The sequence below is a fragment of the Oncorhynchus kisutch genome, unplaced genomic scaffold, assembly GCF_002021735.2.
Source record: "Oncorhynchus kisutch isolate 150728-3 unplaced genomic scaffold, Okis_V2 scaffold973, whole genome shotgun sequence".
Taxonomy (NCBI): Eukaryota; Metazoa; Chordata; class Actinopteri; order Salmoniformes; family Salmonidae; genus Oncorhynchus; species Oncorhynchus kisutch.
In genome coordinates, this window is record NW_022262918.1 from 61,210 (window position 1) to 76,452 (window position 15,243).

At 44.2% G+C, this 15,243-nt stretch overlaps 1 protein-coding gene across 1 annotated transcript; it reads left to right on the plus strand.

Moving 5' to 3' along the window:
• The first annotated feature begins 7,690 nt into the window (after positions 1-7,690).
• On the plus strand, positions 7,691-13,516 carry LOC116363961 (immunoglobulin lambda-1 light chain-like). Its single transcript, XM_031817274.1, has 4 exons — positions 7,691-7,825; positions 7,927-8,255; positions 11,947-11,980; positions 12,785-13,516. Exons 1-4 carry the CDS (start codon positions 7,786-7,788, stop codon positions 13,114-13,116), a joined length of 735 nt encoding a protein of 244 aa, XP_031673134.1. The 5' UTR covers positions 7,691-7,785; the 3' UTR covers positions 13,117-13,516.
• Positions 13,517-15,243: the final 1,727 nt, after the last annotated feature.

The following is a 15,243-nucleotide window of genomic DNA, read 5'->3' on the forward strand; positions in this document are numbered from 1 at the left end:
GTAGTAGAGAGACTATATCAGTCTAACTAAGGGTTAGGGACCCTCCTTCCTCTGGTCCTAGTGGATGGGTGTAGTGGAGAGACTATATCTTTCTAACTAAGGTTTAGGGACCCTCCTTCCTCTGGTCCTAGTGGATGGGTGTAGTAGTAGAGAGACTATATCAGTCTAACTAAGGTTTAGGGACCCTCCTTCCTCTGGTACTAGTGGATGGGTGTAGTAGTAGAGAGACTATATCAGTCTAACTAAGGTTTAGGGACCCTCCTTCCTCTGGTACTAGTGGATGGGTGTAGTAGTAGAGAGACTATATCAGTCTAACTAAGGTTTAGGGACCCTCCTTCCTCTGGTCCTAGTGGATGGGTGTAGTAGTAGAGAGACTATATCAGTCTAACTAAGGGTTAGGGACCCTCCTTCCTCTGGTCCTAGTGGATGGGTGTAGTAGTAGAGAGACTATATCAGTCTAACTAAGGGTTAGGGACCCTCCTTCCTCTGGTCTTAGTGGATGGGTGTAGTAGTAGAGAGACTATATCAGTCTAACTAAGGTTTAGGGACCCTCCTTCCTCTGGTCCTAGTGGATGGGTGTAGTAGTAGAGAGACTATATCAGTCTAACTAAGGGTTAGGGACCCTCCTTCCTCTGGTCCTAGTGGATGGGTGTAGTAGTAGAGAGACTATATCAGTCTAACTAAGGGTTAGGGACCCTCCTTCCTCTGGTCCTAGTGGATGGGTGTAGTGGAGAGACTATATCTGTCTAACTAAGGTTTAGGGACCATCCTTCCTCTGGTCCTAGTGGATGGGTGTAGTAGAGAGACTATATCAGTCTAACTAAGGTTTAGGGACCCTCCTTCCTCTGGTCTTAGTGGATGGGTGTAGTAGTAGAGAGACTATATCAGTCTAACTAAGGTTTAGGGACCCTCCTTCCTCTGGTCCTAGTGGATGGGTGTAGTAGAGAGACTATATCAGTCTAACTAAGGTTTAGGGACCCTCCTTCCTCTGGTCTTAGTGGATGGGTGTAGTATTAGAGAGACTATATCAGTCTAACTAAGGTTTAGGGACCCTCCTTCCTCTGGTCTTAGTGGATGGGTGTAGTAGTAGAGAGACTATATCAGTCTAACTAAGGTTTAGGGACCCTCCTTCCTCTGGTCCTAGTGGATGGGTGTAGTAGTAGAGAGACTATATCAGTCTAACTAAGGGTTAGGGACCCTCCTTCCTCTGGTCCTAGTGGATGGGTGTAGTGGAGAGACTATATCTGTCTAACTAAGGTTTAGGGACCCTCCTTCCTCTGGTCCTAGTGGATGGGTGTAGTAGTAGAGAGACTATATCAGTCTAACTAAGGTTTAGGGACCCTCCTTCCTCTGGTACTAGTGGATGGGTGTAGTAGTAGAGAGACTATATCAGTCTAACTAAGGTTTAGGGACCCTCCTTCCTCTGGTACTAGTGGATGGGTGTAGTAGTAGAGAGACTATATCAGTCTAACTAAGGTTTAGGGACCCTCCTTCCTCTGGTCCTAGTGGATGGGTGTAGTAGTAGAGAGACTATATCAGTCTAACTAAGGGTTAGGGACCCTCCTTCCTCTGGTCCTAGTGGATGGGTGTAGTAGTAGAGAGACTATATCAGTCTAACTAAGGGTTAGGGACCCTCCTTCCTCTGGTCTTAGTGGATGGGTGTAGTAGTAGAGAGACTATATCAGTCTAACTAAGGGTTAGGGACCCTCCTTCCTCTGGTCCTAGTGGATGGGTGTAGTGGAGAGACTATATCTTTCTAACTAAGGTTTAGGGACCCTCCTTCCTCTGGTCCTAGTGGATGGGTGTAGTAGTAGAGAGACTATATCAGTCTAACTAAGGTTTAGGGACCCTCCTTCCTCTGGTACTAGTGGATGGGTGTAGTAGTAGAGAGACTATATCAGTCTAACTAAGTTTTAGGGACCCTCCTTCCTCTGGTACTAGTGGATGGGTGTAGTAGTAGAGAGACTATATCAGTCTAACTAAGGTTTAGGGACCCTCCTTCCTCTGGTCCTAGTGGATGGGTGTAGTAGTAGAGAGACTATATCAGTCTAACTAAGGGTTAGGGACCCTCCTTCCTCTGGTCCTAGTGGATGGGTGTAGTAGTAGAGAGACTATATCAGTCTAACTAAGGGTTAGGGACCCTCCTTCCTCTGGTCTTAGTGGATGGGTGTAGTAGTAGAGAGACTATATCAGTCTAACTAAGGTTTAGGGACCCTCCTTCCTCTGGTCCTAGTGGATGGGTGTAGTAGTAGAGAGACTATATCAGTCTAACTAAGGGTTAGGGACCCTCCTTCCTCTGGTCCTAGTGGATGGGTGTAGTAGTAGAGAGACTATATCAGTCTAACTAAGGGTTAGGGACCCTCCTTCCTCTGGTCCTAGTGGATGGGTGTAGTGGAGAGACTATATCTGTCTAACTAAGGTTTAGGGACCATCCTTCCTCTGGTCCTAGTGGATGGGTGTAGTAGAGAGACTATATCAGTCTAACTAAGGTTTAGGGACCCTCCTTCCTCTGGTCTTAGTGGATGGGTGTAGTAGTAGAGAGACTATATCAGTCTAACTAAGGTTTAGGGACCCTCCTTCCTCTGGTCCTAGTGGATGGGTGTAGTAGAGAGACTATATCAGTCTAACTAAGGTTTAGGGACCCTCCTTCCTCTGGTCTTAGTGGATGGGTGTAGTATTAGAGAGACTATATCAGTCTAACTAAGGTTTAGGGACCCTCCTTCCTCTGGTCTTAGTGGATGGGTGTAGTAGTAGAGAGACTATATCAGTCTAACTAAGGTTTAGGGACCCTCCTTCCTCTGGTCCTAGTGGATGGGTGTAGTAGTAGAGAGACTATATCAGTCTAACTAAGGGTTAGGGACCCTCCTTCCTCTGGTCCTAGTGGATGGGTGTAGTGGAGAGACTATATCTGTCTAACTAAGGTTTAGGGACCCTCCTTCCTCTGGTCCTAGTGGATGGGTGTAGTAGTAGAGAGACTATATCAGTCTAACTAAGGTTTAGGGACCCTCCTTCCTCTGGTACTAGTGGATGGGTGTAGTAGTAGAGAGACTATATCAGTCTAACTAAGGTTTAGGGACCCTCCTTCCTCTGGTACTAGTGGATGGGTGTAGTAGTAGAGAGACTATATCAGTCTAACTAAGGTTTAGGGACCCTCCTTCCTCTGGTCCTAGTGGATGGGTGTAGTAGTAGAGAGACTATATCAGTCTAACTAAGGTTTAGGGACCCTCCTTCCTCTGGTACTAGTGGATGGGTGTAGTAGTAGAGAGACTATATCAGTCTAACTAAGGTTTAGGGACCCTCCTTCCTCTGGTCCTAGTGGATGGGTGTAGTAGTAGAGAGACTATATCAGTCTAACTAAGGTTTAGGGACCCTCCTTCCTCTGGTCCTAGTGGATGGGTGTAGTAGTAGAGAGACTATATCAGTCTAACTAAGGTTTAGGGACCCTCCTTCCTCTGGTCTTAGTGGATGGGTGTAGTAGTAGAGAGACTATATCAGTCTAACTAAGGGTTAGGGACCCTCCTTCCTCTGGTCCTAGTGGATGGGTGTAGTAGTAGAGAGACTATATCAGTCTAACTAAGGGTTAGGGACCCTCCTTCCTCTGGTCCTAGTGGATGGGTGTAGTAGTAGAGAGACTATATCAGTCTAACTAAGGTTTAGGGACCCTCCTTCCTCTGGTACTAGTGGATGGGTGTAGTAGTAGAGAGACTATATCAGTCTAACTAAGGTTTAGGGACCCTCCTTCCTCTGGTCCTAGTGGATGGGTGTAGTAGTAGAGAGACTATATCAGTCTAACTAAGTTTTAGGGACCCTCCTTCCTCTGGTCCTAGTGGATGGGTGTAGTGGAGAGACTATATCTGTCTAACTAAGGTTTAGGGACCCTCCTTCCTCTGGTCCTAGTGGATGGGTGTAGTAGTAGAGAGACTATATCAGTCTAACTAAGGTTTAGGGACCCTCCTTCCTCTGGTACTAGTGGATGGGTGTAGTAGTAGAGAGACTATATCAGTCTAACTAAGGTTTAGGGACCCTCCTTCCTCTGGTACTAGTGGATGGGTGTAGTAGTAGAGAGACTATATCAGTCTAACTAAGGTTTAGGGACCCTCCTTCCTCTGGTCCTAGTGGATGGGTGTAGTAGTAGAGAGACTATATCAGTCTAACTAAGGGTTAGGGACCCTCCTTCCTCTGGTCCTAGTGGATGGGTGTAGTAGTAGAGAGACTATATCAGTCTAACTAAGGGTTAGGGACCCTCCTTCCTCTGGTCTTAGTGGATGGGTGTAGTAGTAGAGAGACTATATCAGTCTAACTAAGGGTTAGGGACCCTCCTTCCTCTGGTCCTAGTGGATGGGTGTAGTGGAGAGACTATATCTTTCTAACTAAGGTTTAGGGACCCTCCTTCCTCTGGTCCTAGTGGATGGGTGTAGTAGTAGAGAGACTATATCAGTCTAACTAAGGTTTAGGGACCCTCCTTCCTCTGGTACTAGTGGATGGGTGTAGTAGTAGAGAGACTATATCAGTCTAACTAAGGTTTAGGGACCCTCCTTCCTCTGGTACTAGTGGATGGGTGTAGTAGTAGAGAGACTATATCAGTCTAACTAAGGTTTAGGGACCCTCCTTCCTCTGGTCCTAGTGGATGGGTGTAGTAGTAGAGAGACTATATCAGTCTAACTAAGGGTTAGGGACCCTCCTTCCTCTGGTCCTAGTGGATGGGTGTAGTAGTAGAGAGACTATATCAGTCTAACTAAGGGTTAGGGACCCTCCTTCCTCTGGTCTTAGTGGATGGGTGTAGTAGTAGAGAGACTATATCAGTCTAACTAAGGTTTAGGGACCCTCCTTCCTCTGGTCCTAGTGGATGGGTGTAGTAGTAGAGAGACTATATCAGTCTAACTAAGGGTTAGGGACCCTCCTTCCTCTGGTCCTAGTGGATGGGTGTAGTAGTAGAGAGACTATATCAGTCTAACTAAGGTTTAGGGACCCTCCTTCCTCTGGTACTAGTGGATGGGTGTAGTAGTAGAGAGACTATATCAGTCTAACTAAGGTTTAGGGACCCTCCTTCCTCTGGTACTAGTGGATGGGTGTAGTAGTAGAGAGACTATATCAGTCTAACTAAGGTTTAGGGACCCTCCTTCCTCTGGTCCTAGTGGATGGGTGTAGTAGTAGAGAGACTATATCAGTCTAACTAAGGGTTAGGGACCCTCCTTCCTCTGGTCCTAGTGGATGGGTGTAATAGTAGAGAGACTATATCAGTCTAACTAAGGGTTAGGGACCCTCCTTCCTCTGGTCTTAATGGATGGGTGTAGTAGTAGAGAGACTATATCAGTCTAACTAAGGGTTAGGGACCCTCCTTCCTCTGGTCCTAGTGGATGGGTGTAGTAGAGAGACTATATCTGTCTAACTAAGGTTTAGGGACCCTCCTTCCTCTGGTCCTAGTGGATGGGTGTAGTAGTAGAGAGACTATATCAGTCTAACTAAGGTTTAGGGACCCTCCTTCCTCTGGTACTAGTGGATGGGTGTAGTAGTAGAGAGACTATATCAGTCTAACTAAGGTTTAGGGACCCTCCTTCCTCTGGTACTAGTGGATGGGTGTAGTAGTAGAGAGACTATATCAGTCTAACTAAGGTTTAGGGACCCTCCTTCCTCTGGTCCTAGTGGATGGGTGTAGTAGTAGAGAGACTATATCAGTCTAACTAAGGGTTAGGGACCCTCCTTCCTCTGGTCCTAGTGGATGGGTGTAGTAGTAGAGAGACTATATCAGTCTAACTAAGGGTTAGGGACCCTCCTTCCTCTGGTCTTAGTGGATGGGTGTAGTAGTAGAGAGACTATATCAGTCTAACTAAGGGTTAGGGACCCTCCTTCCTCTGGTCCTAGTGGATGGGTGTAGTAGTAGAGAGACTATATCAGTCTAACTAAGGGTTAGGGACCCTCCTTCCTCTGGTCTTAGTGGATGGGTGTAGTAGTAGAGAGACTATATCAGTCTAACTAAGGTTTAGGGACCCTCCTTCCTCTGGTCCTAGTGGATGGGTGTAGTAGTAGAGAGACTATATCAGTCTAACTAAGGGTTAGGGACCCTCCTTCCTCTGGTCCTAGTGGATGGGTGTAGTAGTAGAGAGACTATATCAGTCTAACTAAGGGTTAGGGACCCTCCTTCCTCTGGTACTAGTGGATGGGTTTAGTAGTAGAGAGACTATATCAGTCTAACTAAGGTTTAGGGACCCTCCTTCCTCTGGTCCTCATGAACCCTTGTCCTGTTCCATTTTCTCTCTCTGTGTCCTCATCTTGTTCTTCACATCTGTCCTCATTGGTGCCCTCACTCTAAGTCTGGTCTTGTTCACATTGGGGAGAATCCTAACTAGCAGTTCAGTCACATTTTCACTTAGTCTCCCATTGGCATCATTGGTATCAATGCATGACTAAGTAAAGATTCACCTTAATTAGAAGTTAGGATTCACACCATCCTGCCTCAGTGATCAGAATAGAGTCTGAAGTTCTGCCAAAGTAAACCAGACGTAGGACCACCAATAATGACTGAGGAAAGATCTACATGTACATTTCAACAGGAACAGCTGTCTACAGACCACTGGTTTCAGTCCCACCCAAAGACCAGCTGGTGGTTTCATATCTACTATCTCTAGTTATCAGAGTCATTCACCAGGGACGTGTTCTAGATCTGACACTGAGTTACAGGCAGTGATGTGTTGTTCCCCCAGGACACACCTGCTTCCCCTCCTCCTCTCCTTATTTATAGCTTCATGTAAATTAAAGGGTTGTTTTATCTCCTCTCAGATCTGTGTGGGGGGAGGGGGGAGTTAGGGGGGTTTGCAGGTGACCAGAGGAGTGGACTGAAACTGAAAATGTTTGTCAAATGGCACTATATTCCCTTTATAGTGCACTACTTTTGACAAAGGCCCATTGGGTTCTGGTCAACAGTAGTGCACTATAAGGGGAATAGGGAGACATCCTAAGTACCTCATAATTATGTTGGTCCCTTGTAGATCTAGTGTAGGATAATAAACTCCATTCATGTTTTGATGGAGGTAGGAGATTAGATACCTCGTCATTATGTTGGTCCTGTGTAGAACTAGTATAGGATATTAAACTACAGATATGATTTGATGAAGGTAGAATATGAGTCAGTGAAGAAGACAGGATCTCATGTAGAACAATGATCATACTAGTCTCTCATATATTCTGGTTACTTTGATCATTCAGAAAAATTACAGTGAAAAATAATAATAACAATCAACAATGAGAGTAGCTGGTGGTAGGTTGATTGTAGAGGCCCCTCCCTCTGGTCATCCCTGGCTTGGTGATAGGTTAACTGTAGAGGCCCCTCCCTCTGGTCATCCATGGCTTGGTGATAGGTTAACTGTAGAGGCCCCTCCCTCTGGTCATCCATGGCTTGGTGGTAGGTTGATTGTAGAGGCCCCTCCCTCTGGTCATCCCTGGCTTGGTGATAGGTTAACTGTAGAGGCCCCTCCCTCTGGTCATCCATGGCTTGGTGATAGGTTAACTGTAGAGGCCCCTCCCTCTGGTCATCCATGGCTTGGTGATAGGTTAACTGTAGAGGCCCCTCCCTCTGGTCATCCATGGCTTGGTGATAGGTTAACTGTAGAGGCCCCTCCCACTGGTCATCCATGGCTTGGTGATAGGTTAACTGTAGAGAACCCTCCCCCTGATCCTCCTTGTCTGTCTCCTTATAGGTGGGTCCTGCAGCCTCTCCTCTCCTCACACTCCAACCCTGCTCATCTCTCAGCTGGACAGTAAGGGCCGTTCACACCACACACTGACAACATGCTGGGGACACTCTGCACTCTCATCACTGCTCTAACATGTAAGGAATTTACTATATGTTCAACATGAATCAAAGAAAGCCATTAGAAGTTGTTCATTCATGTTTGATTAAATGTCTTAAATTGTATTTCATTCCCACAGATGTCAGTTGCCAGAAAGCAGTGACACAGACACCTTCAGTACTGACTGTCAGTACAAAGGGGACTGCCACTTTTCACTGTGACATCACCAAATATGAAAGCCAATATGTATTATGGTATAAACAGGTTCCAGGAGGAGCTCCTCAGTATGTGTTAAGGTTTTACCGTACTCATGGCTCTCCTGATGAATATGGATCTGGTTTCTCCTCTGATCGTTTCACATCTAAAGCCACGTCTGATAAGGATTATCAGTTTATAATCAGTAATGTGGAGGAGACAGACTCAGCAGTGTATTACTGTCATACATGGGACAAGTCTGTTAAAGTGCACGTATCACAGTGATATACACCATGACAAAAACCTCCTACACTCACTTCTGCTTTCAGATGTTCTGAATATAAACACTAACTGAATGTCAAGTCATCCTGAACCAGTGTGTCTGCAGGAGGAGAACATTCCATGCTTGTGTTCTACACAAAACCCTTCACACATTTACTAGAATGTTGTCATTAACAATTACACCTAGTTGTCACAAAGCATGAATGATAAAGTGATATTCCAGAAGGTTCAGTCCTAACAGAAGACTCCATGTATCAGAACCTCCATGATAGTCAGTCCCCTGGTTTACAGTAGAGACATATTACATCAACAGTCATTTAGTGATGTACTGTTAGTTCAGAACCCCACCATCAGGTCCAGATTACATTATTATAATGTTATTATCTATATTATGACATGCTGATTTCAGTAAACCTACCAACATAACTCACATGAAACTAAAGTGTAACCAAAATTATCCCATTTGGTTTTTGTTGGTCCAATTTAAAACATTGATATTTTTGATAGTTTAATAGTTAAAGTAATTTAAATTAATCAGAAAACCGTGTTCTCAGAAGCTGATAGGCTGAGATGTAGAGGCCCCTCCCCCCGATCCTCCCTGTCTGTCTCCTTATAGGTGGGTCCTGCAGCCTCTCCCCTCCTCACACTCCAACCCTGCTCATCTCTCAGCTGGACAGTAAGGGCCGTTCACACCACACACTGACAACATGCTGGGGACACTCTGCACTCTCATCACTGCTGTAACATGTAAGGAGTCTGACTTCCTGGAGGTTTTACTTCCTGGTTTATTAATAATGAGTCTGTATGTTTCTATTTACTTAATGTCATCTTATTTCCCAGGTGTCAGTGGTGTGACTGTGGTGACACAGAAGCCTCCTGTTGTGACAGTGAGGAAAGGAGAGATGGCCACCATGGACTGTAACCTGGGGACTGTTGATGATAGAGATGGCCACTATGGACTGTAACCTGGGGACTGTTGATAATAGAGACGGCCACTCTGGACTGTAACCTGGGGACTGTTGAGAATAGAGACAAACACTATGGACTGTAACCTGGGGACTGTTGATGATAGAGATGGCCACTATGGACTGTAACCTGGGGACTGTTGATAATAGAGAAGGCCACTATGGACTGTAACCTGGAGACTGTTGATGATAGAGATGGCCACTATGGACTGTAACCTGGGGACTGTTGATAATAGAGACGGCCACTCTGGACTGTAACCTGGGGACTGTTGAGAATAGAGACAAACACTATGGACTGTAACCTGGGGACTGTTGATGATAGAGATGGCCACTATGGACTGTAACCTGGGGACTGTTGAGAATAGAGACGGCCACTCTGTACTGTAACCTGGAGACTGTTGAGAATAGAGACGGCCACTCTGTACTGTAACCTGGAGACTGTTGAGAAAAGAGACGGCCACTATGGACTGTAACCTGGGGACTGTTGATAATAGAGACGGCCACTATGGACTGTAACCTGGGGACTGTTGATAATATTACTGGTTGGTATAAACAGGTTCCAGGAGGAGTCCCTCAGTACGTGTTAATGTGGTACCACACTGGTTGGAGATCTGTAGAATATGGCTCTGGTTTCTCCTCTCCTAGATTCACATCTAATCATCAGTCTAAATCAGATTATTTTTTGATTATTAACAATGTGGAGGAGACAGACTCATCAGTGTATTACTGTCAGACTCAAAATGACTCTCCTATCACAGTCATATACACCATGACAAAACCTCCTCACCAAATACACTCACTTCTGCTTCATGCGTGGCAGAGGGGTGAACTCTAAGAAACATCAGTTGATCAGTGATTATTATAACATTATATACACAATGGGAGATCTGGAAATGGAGGAACCATCCATTACTACATGTCAAAAGGATTATAAGAAGACATTGTCTGAAAGGAAACTGATGTTGTCTCTCTTGTTGTGATCATCATCATCATCATCATCATCATCATCATCAGGTCAATACTGCATCATATGGATAGTGCTTTAACTGATGGATTTAAAAGGACCAGACACAAACAGCAGAATGTGATGCTTTACTATATACTGTTACTTCATAGAGAGGAACTGGAACTCTAGAAAAGCCTGAGATGTTTGTAGAGTGAAGCTCTGTCTGAATGGAATGTTTCAGTTCCTGTCCTCTCAGTAGTGAGAGTGAAGCTCTGTCTGAATGGAATGGTTCAGTTCCTGTCCTCTCAGTAGAGAGAGTGAAGCTCTGTCTGAATGGGATGTTTCAGTTCCTGTCCTCTCAGTAGAGAGTGAAGCTCTGTCTGAATGGAATGGTTCAGTTCCTGTCCTCTCAGTAGAGAGAGTGAAGCTCTGTCTGAATGGAATGTTTCAGTTCCTGTCCTCTCAATAGAGAGAGTGAAGCTCTGTCTGAATGGGATGTTTCAGTTCCTGTCCACTCAGTAGAGAGTGAAGCTCTGTCTGAATGGAATGGTTCAGTTCCTGTCCTCTCAGTAGAGAGAGTGAAGCTCTGTCTGAATGGAATGTTTCAGTTCCTGTCCTCTCAATAGAGAGAGTGAAGCTCTGTCTGAATGGGATGTTTCAGTTCCTGTCCTCTCAGTAGAGAGTGAAGCTCTGTCTGAATGGAATGGTTCAGTTCCTGTCCTCTCAGTAGAGAGAGTGAAGCTCTGTCTGAATGGGATGTTTCAGTTCCTGTCCTCTCAGTAGAGAGTGAAGCTCTGTCTGAATGGAATGGTTCAGTTCCTGTCCTCTCAGTAGAGAGAGTGAAGCTCTGTCTGAATGGGATGTTTCAGTTCCTGTCCTCTCAGTAGAGAGAGTGAAGCTCTGTCTGAATGGGATGTTTCAGTTCCTGTCCTCTCAGTAGATAGTGAAGCTCTGTCTGAATGGGATGTTTCAGTTCCTGTCCTCTCAGTAGAGAGAGTGATGCTCTGTCTGAATGGGATGGTTCAGTTCCTGTCCTCTCAGTGGAGAGTGAAGCTCTGTCTGAATGGGATGTTTCAGTTCCTGTCCTCTCAGTAGAGAGAGTGATGCTCTGTCTGAATGGGATGGTTCAGTTCCTGTCCTCTCAGTAGAGAGTGAAGCTCTGTCTGAATGGGATGGTTCAGTTCCTGTCCTCTTAGTAGAGAGTGAAGCTCTGTCTGAATGGGATGGTTCAGTTCCTGTCCTCTCAGTAGAGAGAGTGATGCTCTGTCTGAATGGGATGGTTCAGTTCCTGTCCTCTCAGTAGAGAGAGTGATGCTCTGTCTGAATGGGATGGTTCAGTTCCTGTCCTCTCAGTAGAGAGAGTGAAGCTCTGTCTGAATGGGATGTTTCAGTTCCTGTCCTCTCAGTAGAGAGAGTGAAGCTCTGTCTGGATGGGATGGTTCAGTTCCTGTCCTCTCAGTAGAGAGAGTGAAGCTCTGTCTGGAATGGATGGTTCAGTTCCAGTCCTCTCAGTAGAGAGAGTGAAGCTCTGTCTGGATGGGAAGTTTCAGTTCCTGTCCTCTCAGTAGAGAGAGTGAAGCTCTGTCTGGATGGGATGGTTCAGTTCCTGTCCTCTCAGTAGAGAGAGTGAAGCTCTGCCTGAATGGGATGGTTCAGTTCCTGTCCTCTCAGTAGAGAGAGTGAAGCTCTGTCTGAATGGGATGGTTCAGTTCCTGTCCTCTCAGAGTGGGGAGGTTATTGTACGGCTGTGTATACAAACTGAATCACTGTGGTATTCGGACCAGGAACCAAGCTCATTGTCACTGGTGAGTTCCCTTCTAATGTTTTAATCTACAGAATAGGTTTTGTTTCTAATATACTGCTGGTCAGATATATATATATATATTTTTTAAAAATATTTATTTAATAAAATGTCATTTATATTCACTCATTTAATATTTTGCACCTGCTTTAATCCTGTCTCATATGTTGTTTGTAAATGACTTATGAAACAGTTTGATGACAGTGTTAATGTCTCTGGTTGGTCTGCTCTGTTCATGTTTAATCATGAATATCTTGTGTTTCTGTTGTCTGTATAAATCAATGTAAAGGAGATCTTTCATCTCAAAGTGTTTTATCATTCATATCTTGTGTTTCTGTTGTCTTTATAACTCAATGTAAAGGAGATCTTTCATCTCCAGAAATGTTATCCAGCTCAATTTCTTAGACAAATATTTATATATATTTTTTAAATCCCATTTGATTGTGAATTATTAGAATTTTACATTTAAAATGTCCACATTTCGTTCATCTTTGAGTCTTTTAGTCTTCCAGAGCTGTGATGTAATATTGTAAGTAACGTATTAATAAATTGCTCTGCCTCTCATTTTAACACCTTAACACTGTATGGTTCCTTCTATCAGTATCATTGTAAACATCATGAAGAGCAGTTCTCTATTTAATTGCTGCATCTGTTTCCTCTTAATGCAGGTGTTTTGGTAATGATACCCACATGTACTGAAATATAAACTGGTATCCATTGTGTTTTGGTAATGATACCCACATGTACTGAAATATAAACTGATCCATTGTGTTTTGTTCTCATCCCATCCGTTGACTACTTTCTACAGATGGAGATCTGGCTACACCTGCTGTGACTCTGTTCCCTCCATCCACTGAAGACCTCAAGTCCAGCAGAGCAACACTGGTGTGTCTGACTAGTGACCTGTCTCAGAGATCCAAGGGGTTGGCAGATGTCAGCTGGATGTCTAGCGGTGAGTCAGTAACAGAAGATGTTTCTACCAGCCCTGCTGAGCAGCAACCAGACAACACCTTCAGGATCAGCAGCTATCTGACCATTCAGACTGCAGACTGGGACAAGGACGTGGTGTTCACATGTAAAGTGTCGTTGGGGTCAACATTCTCTGAGAAAGAGATCAGAAAGACTAGTTGCAGTCTGTAAATCAATAGTTTCAGACAATCAATACAACTGATAGTTTGTTAATGCTTCAGAATGAGTGCAGCTGTTATTTCATTAGAACTGTTAAGTGATGTGTTGATCTTTGCTGTTAAATATAGAAGTTAAAATCCTAACAACATGGATGGTATTGGGCTGAAGTCTGAATGCAGCAGTGAATAGTATGACCATAACCAATGTGATGTCAAATAGTTGTTTCTCATCACAAGTTACTATTGATGCATTCACTGTACCAGCATCATGTTCTCTAGAACATAACATCTGAAACACTGTCATGATGACTAGATCTCTACTATTGTGAAATGAGTTGAATTACTAATGATAAAGGAATAGTTAGAGCCTTGTTGTATTGTGGATATTCAATAAAGAACATTCTAAAGAACAAGTGTTTGTATTAGAGCATGTTGATGAACATCAGTGTTAGCAGCTCTAAATGATTGAATCTGGATAATGACTATTTAAATTGAACCAAGACAGAGGAGCCCAGAATCCTTACCTAGTTTACTATCATAACAAGGATTCTGACCAACCAGAGATGACCTAACAGTTGACTGTAGCCTTACATTGAAGATCCTGTTATTATTATTATGGAAATGTAGGCAGAACTGTTCACAGCACTGAATGAGGTGGATTCTGGAAACTATTGAACCAAGATGGAGGAGGATGGAGGGATGTGGAACCAGGGACCCTTGGAGACACAGGAGGGAGAGAAAGGGAGAGAAAGGAGGGAGAGAAAGAGAAGGATCCCGGTATTGTCACGGTTCCCTCCAGAACTGTTGATTAACCACACCTGGTACCCACTTCCCAATGATTAGTAATTGTATGTTTGCCCTTTGGTTCACCATTGGGCTGTCAATTATTGTTACAATGTCTGTTGGTTCGTGTGAGTACCTGTGCTGTGTAGTTTTGGCTTCTGTGCAGTGTGTATTGTGCAGATTACGGGTGTCATCCCGTGTGGTATCATTGTGCGCCTGTGTATTTATTCAAAGTGCTCCTCACTCTTTTGTTACGGTTTCAACCCTGGGTTTTGTATAGGTGTTTGTTTGGTCTTCATCCCCGTGCCTGTACATGGCACGCTGTAATTTGGGTAGGAATTTTATACAATCCCTTTATACCAACGTGACAGGTATATCAGACTAGAACCCCGGCCTCCAGGTCAATGTTGAGAGCGTTTGAAGCTGTCATTATTACATGGTATAAACTGTTCTCTAGTATTAACATTAGATGTTGGACTCAGTATCATTTCAGCAGTAATATCTACTGTACAGGTCTGACCTTCACTTAGTCTCCCACTGACATCAACCCATGACTAAGTAAACACTCAATGAGGTCCTTAATCTACTTCCCCAGAGTCAGATGAAGATCGAACAATGACTGGAAGTCTATGGGAAACGCTAGTTAACATTGACTGACTAAACTAACTCTAACTTCCTTCAAACTGGACACAGAGACAAACAAATGGTATGAACAAGTCCATCTGACTCTGGGGAAGTATATAAAGGGCCTCATTGCCAAAATTCTGAAGTATCCTCTTAAGTGGAAGTTAGGATTGGTCCAACATATAGAGTCATGTCATGTTGTGTTTCACATTCTGTGTTTCACATTCTGCGTCAGTGATCAGAATAGAAGCTCCAGGTCAGTCAAAGTCCACCAGAGGAGGACGTAGGACCTCCAATAATGACTGAGGAAAGATCTACATGTACTTTACAACAGGAACAGCTGTCTGTAGACCACTGGTTTCAGTCCCACCCAAAGACCAGCTGATAGTTTCATGTCTACTATCTCTAGTTATCAGAGTCAATCACCAGGGACGTGTTCTAGTTCTGACACTGAGTTACAGGCAGTGATGCGTTGCACCCTTTCTCCCCCAGGACACCTGCTTCCCCTCCTCCTCTCCTTATTTATAGCTTCATGTAAATTAAGAGGTTATTTTATCTCCTCTCAGAACTGTGTGTGTGTGTGGGGTGGGGTTATATGTCTGTGGCACTAATATATGACTCAGTGGAGGTAAGAGTGCCTAGTTTAGAACAGTTTAAAGAGCTATGAGAGGGATTATATTTAGTTATTTATTTGACATTTTTCAGATTAGATCTCTTGAGATGCCCCATCTCA

What these genes read in the sequence shown, in the direction of transcription:
- LOC116363961 (XM_031817274.1), top strand. Translation starts at nt 7,786, where the DNA reads ATGCTGGGGACACTCTGCACTCTCATCACTGCTCTAACAT. An exon ending in ACAAGTCTGTTAAAGTGCAC is followed by an intron (nt 8,256 to 11,946) that starts GTATCACAGTGA and finishes TGAATCACTGTG; the next exon opens with GTATTCGGACCAGGAACCAA. An exon ending in AACCAAGCTCATTGTCACTG is followed by an intron (nt 11,981 to 12,784) that starts GTGAGTTCCCTT and finishes TACTTTCTACAG; the next exon opens with ATGGAGATCTGGCTACACCT.